The sequence below is a fragment of the Limulus polyphemus genome, unplaced genomic scaffold (genome assembly GCF_000517525.1).
Source record: "Limulus polyphemus unplaced genomic scaffold, Limulus_polyphemus-2.1.2 Scaffold1163, whole genome shotgun sequence".
Lineage (NCBI taxonomy): Eukaryota > Metazoa > Arthropoda > Merostomata > Xiphosura > Limulidae > Limulus > Limulus polyphemus.
The window spans coordinates 95276-106001 of record NW_013666773.1 but is presented as its reverse complement, the minus strand read 5'-3'; the positions used below and the strand labels follow the sequence as shown (position 1 = coordinate 106001).

The following is a 10726-nucleotide window of genomic DNA, read 5'->3' as shown; positions in this document are numbered from 1 at the left end:
CATCGATTTTTGTGTGTCACATAGTACGTTGAATGCAGCACTGTGTCAATTGGATGTTGGTGATGTTAAAATACTAAATACACAGTTCCGTACAAACTAGGAACTCAAATTACCAATATTGACAAGCTAGAATATAAAATAAGAACCTCCTATCTTTTCTATTTGCTGAGATATTGCTCATGTACTGAATCGAACACAGCGGCCCCACTCACCTCTTTCCATTATTGTAAATGCTCCGTTATATACACTAACTTCTGTATATGACATGTGAATAACTAATCAAAAGCTCAGAATGTCCCCCTAGTGGCTTTCTCAGCCATTTTCAAATGTTAAGACATCATCTCCTCGTTTTGAAACAAGACTTCAAGAAGGTCGGTTGAGTCTTGTCTGCTCAAAATTTCATATTTTTTTAGACCAAAATACAGCTTAGTTACTAAGCTTGATGAATTATAGTGGAATTCTATGGTACTGATATAGTAATTTATAATTTTTTGGTTATTCAACTGTATATATATATATAAAACCTAAAAAAATGTTTTCGTTTCACATCCTCCACATGCGAAATTTCTTAAGGCTTAGCAAGCTGACAAACACCAACCGAGTACAAAAGTCGTAACTAGAAGAGAGTATTTTTTGCTTTACTTCTTTATTTACTGTTCTATGTTTTACGAAAAATAAGTTTAAGAACTTATTTGTAAATATTAATAATGTATAATAATTGAAATGTGACTATTTTACAAAATACTAGTCTACTAAAACACAGCCAAGACAGGTCACTTTGTAAAGACTAAAGGTCAGTTTTATATATTATATAGTATATAGTAACATGAGTGCACATGTGCCACATCATTGTAACTTCTGTATTGTTAGCCAGGCATGGATGAAAGGTCAATATAATAAGAATAATAAATATATATAAATGTATAATGTTATGAGGTTTAAGCTATTTAGTCTAAATATATATGTCTTCGTATTATAACTTGTAGTCATTCTACAATGAAAAAGGCATCATTTATATTTATTTCCCAATTTTTTTATAGTGGTTACGAAATAGGTCAAGTCTATCGAACCCGTACAGAGATTCGTTAGTGAAAATAACAGATAAAATGTAGTTTTTTTTGGAAGAAACATTGTATAACTATCTGGATGCTATAAAGATTTTGTATGTGAATATTAAAATTTTCTAATGCATAAAATAATTTTTAATCTTAAAATTAAAATTACTTTGCATGTTGGACAGGCAACATGTGAAAAGAAAAAATTTTTTTTATTAAGTCTTAAAGTTTGTTAAGCAATGTTTTTCTCATGCCGCTTTCATACACAAAATATCAAAATTGTAATGTTTACTGATAATGTGCCAAATTTCATTAACATACACTTACTAGTTTAAAAGTTACAGCATGAAACCTACAACAAGCACAAAATGGTTAGGAGGTTGGTCTCAGGGACTGAGCCCATGCTGAGAGTTAATTTGAATTTTTCCAAAAATACAAACAAACACTATGTCAGTAAAACATTCTATGTTTCAAAATTTTTAATTTTAATTTTTCCAAAACTCGTTATATCAAAATTACTAATACCTTGTCATTCGTATTTTGCTTTTGGAAGTTAGAGCATTCAACTACAGAAGTGTAGCATTTGAAACCCCTATATTTTTTTGAAAATGTATAAATCTTAACTCTCTCAGCACAAGCTTGGTCCCAGAGACCAGCCTTGTAACTATTTTGTGCTTTTAGTTTTCATGCTATAGATTTTAAATTAGTAAGCAAAATTTTGCATGTTATTAGTAAACACTACAAGACTTTCATATGCAAAATATCAGATTTTTGTATTAAGTCTTAAGATCTGTTAAGCAATGTTTTTCTCATGTCTTTTTTTTCTTTCCACATGTTGCCTTTCCAACATGCAAAGAATTTTCATTTTAAGATTAAAAATACTTTTATGCATTAAAATTTTTTTAAATTTCACACGTGAAACCTTTATAGCATCCAGATAGTTATCAAACATTTCTTAAGAAAAAACTATATTTTATCTATTATTTTCATTATCGTATCTCTGTATGGGTTTGTTCAATTTGACCAACCTCATAACCATCATAAAAGTTAGGAAATAAATATAGGTTATGCTTTTTTCCTTCTAGAGTGACTACAAATTATAACACAAGTGTTTAGACTAAATAGCTTAAGCCTAATAAAATTATACATCTATTTATATTTATTATTTTCTTTATATTGACCTTCCAGCTGTGCCTGGTTAACATTACAGAAGTTGCAATGACGTGGCACACATTCATTCATGTTACAGTATCCATGAATATAAAACTGGCCTTTACACAGTGACCTGTCTTGGCTGTTTTAGTAGACCAGTATTTTGTTAAATACAGCCACATTTCAGTTATAATACATTATATTATTACTATTTACAAATAAGTTCTTAAACTTACTTTCCTTAAAACATAGAACACTAAATAATAATGTATAGCAAACAATTATTATCTCTTTTAGCTATGAACTCTGTACTCGTTTGCTGCTTGCCGTAGATTGGTAAGCCTTATCAAATTTTACATGTGGAGTATGTGAAATAATTTTTTTTGGTTTTATATATATACATTTTGAAATAATGAAAAATCATAAATTGCTGTACAAATACCACAGAATTCCATTATAATTTATCAAGCTTAGTAACTAAGCTGATTTAGTTCTAAAAAACACCAAATTTTGAGCTTGCTAATGTCTTACCTTACCACTTGAAATCTTACATGAAAAGAGTTTGCTGCACAAATACTTCAAAAAGACTGAGAAAGCTAATAGGGGACATTCTGAGCTTTTGATTGGTTAAACATGCGTCACTGGGCAAAGCAGGTGTATATGAGAAAGTATTTTCAAAAATTGAAGAGGTGGGTGGGCCACTTGGGTTGATTCAATAAATATATTAATATCTCAGAAAATAGAAAAGATAGAAGGTTCTTATCTTATTGTTCTTTAGTTAATGTCAGTAGCTTGAGTATCTAATTCATAAGAAACTGCATTCAACATACCACGTGACACACAAATATTGATACTTGGGACTTTTTTTAATATTTATTTTTAAATCAAGAAATTAACTAATGTATAATAATAAATTTGAATTATAATCTACAATTTGATACCAAACTTACTGACATACATTCATAAAATAGTACTTCAATAAAATTTTGAATGTGAGTCAAAAGTGCAATGACATGGCTTTTGACCTGTGTCAGTGGGGTTAGCCTTTATCAGAGAAGGCACTTTAGTAATATTATGGTAACTGAAAGAATAATTTAATGGTCACTCTGGTATCAAGAGGAAAAGGACAATTTTAATTTTGCTAAAAGATATGCTGGATGCAAAGAAACATCCTTCATATTAATGTTTATAATTGTTTTAGAAACTTTTAATTAATTCATGTAATCAGTATAGTTTCATAATAAAATGAAAAACAAATTACATATCTTGGTGAATTCAGAAAAGTATTAAAAAGTATTTATGAAATTAAAACCCAGTAACAAACCTCTTTTGGAAGCAATGAAATAAAATCTCTCTGAAACTGTGGCTCAATCACCTCCATCATATGTCGAACCTGTACTGGTTCACAGGTTTCTATTAACTGGTCTATAGCAAGTAGTCTTTCTGCATTGCTCCATGTCTAAAAAAGAACCATAGTTTTGTTATAAGAACATGCAAACATATATTAAATTTTGGATAGCTATTTATTATCCGATATCCAAGGTCCCCCTAGACCAGAAATCTCATCACTTTTAGAAATTTATGCATTAAATACTAAAAAATACAAAAAGGTGATCATTTTCTAGCATTCTAAAATATAATTCAATCTTACAATTTCTTTACCTTTAAATCAATATTTTAAAGTACTTCCTTGATTTTAATTTGCATTTCTCAATAAACAAAAAAAATACAATATTTATTCATTTGAGTCAATTAAGTTTACTGCAAATAAATCCCATGCTTTCTATGTACCTTGAATAAATTTTGACCAAAAAAAACCATTATGTGTAGTGTGGTTGAGGCTTGATCAGGATATAGTGTGCTCAACATGCTTTGGCTGCAGAAGGAGGGCATATTAGTTATGTGTCATGTTTGTAAGGGGTGACCTGCACTACACTGACAGTGTGAAGATTCTCTATGGTACACCACTCAAGGGGCTACAAACTAGTATGTGGCAAGGGTAACATGTCCTCCACTTTGAGGAGGGGGGGGATGTAGAGGGTAATCAAAAAATTGCCTGGATCCCTAATGGACCACCAGCCAGAAAGGTCTGTTACTGGAGACAGTGTAATGTGTGACCTCAAGAACGAGTCAAAGAAGTGAGCAATCATTTCTTTAGTGCTGACTTTTTCCAAGATAGTCCATGGAATTGGTATAGTCTGGATCGGACAATTGAGTAACATATTATACCAAGAGCATACCTCAAGTGGTCTTGCAAAACACCCAATTTCACAGTGGGCACTGGTAGAGCCAGGGCAGTTGGTTTAAGCACTTTTCATTATGCTGGCTCGATGTAGGTTTTGAGAAACAAGCATATCCCAGGATGCAACACCAGCCAACTGATGGGATCCTTCACAATGGAAAGAGAGAGAAATGAAAATGGAAACATATGTACCAATTTCAAAGATAGCGGGAGATGGAAGTATGGCAACCAATGGAAGTCAAAATCCTGTGAGAGATGCAACAGTCAGATTGTGAAGAGGAGGTGTGACAAACATGTGGGTAGTCATCCAAATGCCCACCTGGAGGGTCTCATCATAGGACCAGGGAAGATGGTGAGCATAAGAATGAGGAAATGAACTATTAAATTCAAAGAAATATGAAATAGTTTGCAAGCATTTACACCAAGAGAGAAATATACCAACCAGAAGATTCAATGGATTCATTGACTAAAGGTAGAAGGAGAGAGGTAGGAATAGACGATGGTGGTGACCCCCAAAAAGGAGAAGTCCTTGATAACCAACATTTAACAGGACATAGGAGCTGATTTGGGTATAAATGATCACAGAGGTGAGAGATATAACAAAGGGAGACAGGAAGGAAGAACTGTTAACCTTCCAAGTGGCAGAAGTCTGAAAAAGGAAGACTGGTCCAGGTAAATGAGTATGTAAGTGTGGTGGAAGAAGGTGCAAGAAATATTACAGCATAGATGACCAAACAATGGTGACACAAGGAGAAGGAAGAGATAAGATGTGAGAAAGTGATACAAAGAATAAGAAGTCAATGGTTGGAATAGGGCACCTATGATAGCATGCTAAACCACATTACAGACCCAAGAAGGCATGGAAGTTGGGCAAGGAAGACAGTGAAGAAAGGAGTGGAAATGACAAGGGAATAAAACAGGAAAGGTGAAATGCAGTGGATAATGCCACATGATAATGAGCTATGATGGAGATTAACAAACCATGGCTGAACAGTCAGCCAAAAAATAAAGGCAGAAAGATGGAGCACAGTAGGACTGTCAGGAGAAAAGGAGTGGTGGATGGATAAACAATGAAAGACTGCCACTGTCTTTGATAGACAGACAAAGCAAAAGGATCAAAGGATTTTAAAAATGAAGATGGAGGGATAACATTCCTTGATGAAAAGGAAGTGTAAGGTTGAAGCAAGAGGAAAGGAACATAGGGGTAGAGGAAGGGGAGGATTTTGATGGAAAGTGAAGACGCACAGGAAATGAAGGTTGAGTTAGTCAAAGAAGCACTATAGTAATACTAGAGAAGGAGCATCACATACAGAGGATCCAACGGAGATACCAAAGAGGATAGCTTATCAAAAAAGACAACACCAGTCCTAGCTGAGAGCTTTGACAGCAAGAGCCAAAAGATGAGGATCAAGGGACCATAAGAAAGGAATATTGGAGATGAGTCAAATGGCAAAGGCATTTAACCCTATCACCTCGGGTATCCTTTACTGCACATGACACAAGGTTTTAGTGTCTTACATTTAAAATTTTATTATACTACTTTTTGTTTATGTTATACCAACTAGAATAGCATAAATCTTAGCTAATAATCCATATTTTAATAGTATACAAGTTTTAAGTTCGTAATTCTACAAGGGAATATAAAAAACAAATTCCTGAATTTCCACTAGTGTGACCCATGTGACATTTTGTCTTAGCATGTCACCATCCCTATTTTATCCATCACCCCTCGAAAATGTACAAAATTAAATGTAAATTACCCTCCCCATAAAATCATTATTATTCAGTAAACCATAATTTTTATAGTCTTCACTTCTGTTTGGTTACAGAGCTATCAAATAGAAAATCAGACTCTTGTTGCATAGTTAAAAATTTTGAGACATAAGTGAATTTGTCTACTTTTTACATGTTATTAGTTTATATTCTTTTGTGCATTATTTAATTAAATAATTATTATGTGCATTACTATCTATAGTATAAAAAATTAGGGTTAACTCTCTTCAAAAACTGACAGCAAGAAAAAAGATTAGGAAAGTACTTTATTTCTTGTTTTCCACATTTATTCTTTATTTATTATTATAAAAGTAACTAAAATCTAAAAATGCGCATCTTTTTAAGTTATTTAACACTAGATTACTTAAAATAAGTAATAATAATAACATAATTAAAATGGTTCACGAAGCACGCATGTGAGAAGCTCATGGGTGATGTAATTCGATAGCATAACGTGAGCTGAACTTTCCCCGAGTGATTTACAACATATAATGGCACAGATGGTAGTTAGACACAGTTCAAAGGGGAATAAACAATAAAATTTAATTATAAATAGATGTACAATATTATGAACTTAGAGCTACTTAGGATAAACGAATGTAGTTTCATGTTACAATTTGAAGTCATTCTAGAAAGAAAAAAAAAGGTTAATTTAGGTTTATTTTGATACTTTTTGGTGGTTATGAGGTTGATCATTTTGACCAACCCCATTTTGAGATAAGGTTGAGAAAATAAGAGATAAACTATAAAGTTTTACTGAAAAAAAAACGTTTGAACAGCATTTAGGGGGTTGTAGGGATTACACAAAGAGAGTTTGATATTTTTGAGATGAGGAAAAGTATTTTTAATTTTAACATGAAAATTCTTTTGTCCAATTTACTATTCAAAAGAAATACTCAATATATTCATAGAGAAAGCTTTATTTTATTGAAAATACTTCACATCTATAAAGACTTTAAACGAGTATAAAAAGGTCACGTGGTCGGTCATATTGAAAGTGTTAAGATCTGGGGAAATAGACCAATCCATGGAATGAATGCAGTTCAGATGAGAGGCATTCTGCCTCAAAGTAAGTAGCTTCAAATTGATGTAAATGAGCCCAAAAGAGTAAGTTCTAGAAAGGGAGTAAGAAACGTCAGAGTGAATCCTGACCAATTGATCCATCAGAAGGGGCAGGAAATGGGAATATGCCTGATGAGCAGCAAGGAGTTCAAGCATGCTGATGTGAAGTAAGTGCAAATTCTGCATCCAATTGTCTGAAATCATGTCATCATATAGAGTTGAACGTTGTGAATCTGATAGATGGAATACAAACATATTGAGGACGATCAATAAGGATGTGTGGGAAGGTGTTCAACACATCGACCATGGCCAACCTCTGACCAAATGAAACAGACTGTAGACTGGGTCAGGAGGAGAAAAAGAAATGGAAAGAGTCAAGCAGTGAGCAGAAAATGAGACCAACTGCAGGTGAAGAGGATTAAAAAGACCATAGACTGGGTCAGAGGGAAGAGAATTGAAGAGAAGTGGGGGAGAAAATAAAAAATGCTGTCAGCAGAAAATGAGACCAACTGCAGGTGAAGAGGATGAGATGGGTAATCACAGAGCCAGATATGAAAGGATAGTCACTGACAAAAAGAGCAATGAATCAGATGTAGGTTAGCAGGAAGGTGAGAAAAAAAAGGAAGGCCTGGAATGTTAGGAATAGACTGATTCAGACAAGGAACAGGAGCAAAAGGGTAAGGTTGAGAAACAAGAAAAACTGGGGAAGATAATGAGGACTGAAGTCATGCAACTTCAGTCAAGGTCTTCAGTAAGAAACGTACAACACCTTGGGGCATAATGAAGTGTCTCAGACAAAAGGTGGAGGGAGGAAAGGGAATACAGGAAAGTGGTGAGAAAAAGACATTTGAAGCTTTGTACTGTCAGTGCCGGTTTGTGTTTTAGTGAACATTGAGTTTCTAATTAAATAAAAACAACATTTTTTGATGTTATAAGGCCATTTATTTCTAGTATTAACATTCATACTTTTGTTGTAGTTTTGCTGGTGCAATCATGTATTTCTTGTTGCACACATCTAAATGAAAATGTTGTATGTTTTACATAACTATCTTATCAGGGCTGTGAAAAGCTTAGTAATCACCTGTATGCCTGTGATGTAATACAGATAATTGTAAAAGATATATATATATATATATATATATATATATACACACACACACACACACACACACACACACACAATGTACATACCTGAAAGGTAGCAAGCCAAGTGGGGAGCTCAGCTGGAGGGTTCACTCTTGTGGTTAATCGTTTCTTCATAAGGGTAGTGCGTTTCTCTGGTGCTGAAGACACTGGAGCTTCTTCATTTTCCATTTCAGCCTCCAGGATCCCACTGTCTTGAGAGATGTCAGCACCATTGCTTAGCGTTGTGGAATTGCTGTTGTTAATGGACAATATAAACAAATTTTAACATATTCTTGGAATCACAAAAACAAATGATAGTGTTTTAACTAACATTTAGAAAAACTCATCAACATAGTAAAAGCATATTCTCACATGTAATGCAACTAGTATGTGGTACAGAAACTTGAGTATGTTATATTAAAATTATTCTAAGTCACCAGGAAATCACAGCTGACAAAGTTAGGGTGGAATGATATGTAACAGAACTACACTTTGAGATTGTGTAGGTAGTGTGATACCACTGAAAACTTATTTCTTTTTGGAAACGTATGTCACAGTCCTTTTCAATGCAAAATATTCACACACTGAGACTACAGAAATGTGTTTAGATTGGGAATTTAGAATTTCCGAGAAGGGAATATCTCTTGTACTTAATGACACTGGAAAATAAAGAAATACATATCAAATTTTAGTAAAAGCGCCATTCAGAAAGAGACCTGCAACAAGTCATACCCCAATCATGGTAAACAGTATGTGGCATCTTGAAAGAGGTATGAATCTATGAAAACAAAGAATGGTCAGGGGCAAAATCCATCCATGTGTCTCAGGCATCAGTATGCAACATAATCAAGAAAGATCCCATCTGGATAAAGTGACACACCTAAAATATAGTATACCTTAAACAGCTAGGGAATGAAATGGATATTCATGCTATCTATCCATATGAAGGTAAACTAGTCAAGTCACTAGAAAAATAGGCTTTGGAAACTGTCATACACTAAATGAATTATGGAAAGTTTGTAGGGAGGATAAGTGTGCTCAGGACAAGAATGCCTTACAACAGATACTTTTTATGTGGAAACTATGCTGCATGGCTATTGTCAAGATGTCGAATTGTCAAACAGAGCATCACTAGATGTGGCAACATGGACAGTGCCAATGAGGCTCCAAAATAGTTTTAATATATTGTGCTTACCTCTGTACAAGCAAAACAATACTAACACAAAGAGTGACAAAAAAATCTGTAAATATTTCCTACCTTCCTTTAGATTGTCTTTCACTTCAATTTAATTTTGCTTTTTAAGTATATTAAGAAAACATTATTTTGAATTAAGTACACATGTTTCTAAATGATTTTCTAGTTGACCTTTCATCATGACCATGTAATTATATTAACAAAAACAACAAATTTCTCATGTGCTACATTCATTAAGAATTTTACTTATTTTTGTAAAGAAAAACTAACTTAGAAAGGTCAGCAAACACAAGCAAATTTTATTGAATGCATTTATTCAGTTTTAATACAAAATTCTTTACAAGATTAGTTTAGAAGCTATGTAATTTGTGAAGTGTATATTCTATTGTACTATTATTTTCTAACTTTTTTTTAATCAAAGAAACAATATTCAATAAAGTGTGAAAAGTACACTAGAAAGTACCATATCAGTACAAACGACTCAAGTCAGTACAAATTACTCAAAGCATCTAAGGAAAAGATATGAAAAATTTCTAGAGACACTAATGGATTAACAAACATGAGTTTAATTACAGGGTCATTTGAAATATGAGTCACACATAAAATATTAAAAACAATCAATATTGCAATAATTCTGCTGAAGTTTTCTGAGTATATTATATATAAAAAAGTGATTTCACTAACTTTGTTTTTGTCAGTTAGTTACAAGTGTTGTAACAGTCAAAAATATTAAATATGACACAACATAGCTAAAGACAGAAATATGGATAATGTAATATATGTCAATTTCATAAATCTCAAAAACTTTTGAAAATTATCATTTGTTTTAATACTAATATTTTAAATAATTTGCCTGTATTGTTACTTTTTATTCCCCAAAAAATAGCTTACTCTCATTAAAGCATTTATATTGTTCCAACAGTTGTGATGTTTCTACTGCTATATGTGTATCCTGTTAGCACATCTCACATTTTCCTTTCTCTTGATTAACTTCAATAACTATGTGTTTGACATGGCAAAAAGGAGTTGCTTAAAACTTCATCACTTACTGTATTTTTCGGTGTACAAGATGCACTTTTTTACCCCAAAATTTGATGTCAAAATCTGCTTGTGTCCTATATA

At 32.9% G+C, this 10726-nt stretch overlaps 1 protein-coding gene across 2 annotated transcripts in view; it reads right to left on the bottom strand.

The window, feature by feature from the left end:
* The window catches only part of LOC106462425 (F-box/WD repeat-containing protein 7-like), a 103846-nt gene that overhangs the window by 24840 nt on the left and 68280 nt on the right, over positions 1-10726 (bottom strand). For both annotated transcript variants that reach the window (XM_022389696.1, XM_013922351.2), the window contains 2 exons: positions 8476-8662; positions 3532-3666 (listed from right to left, as the gene is read on the bottom strand). In XM_022389696.1, coding sequence (XP_022245404.1) covers positions 3532-3666; positions 8476-8662 — 322 coding nt within the window. The remainder of the gene's footprint in view (positions 1-3531; positions 3667-8475; positions 8663-10726) is intronic.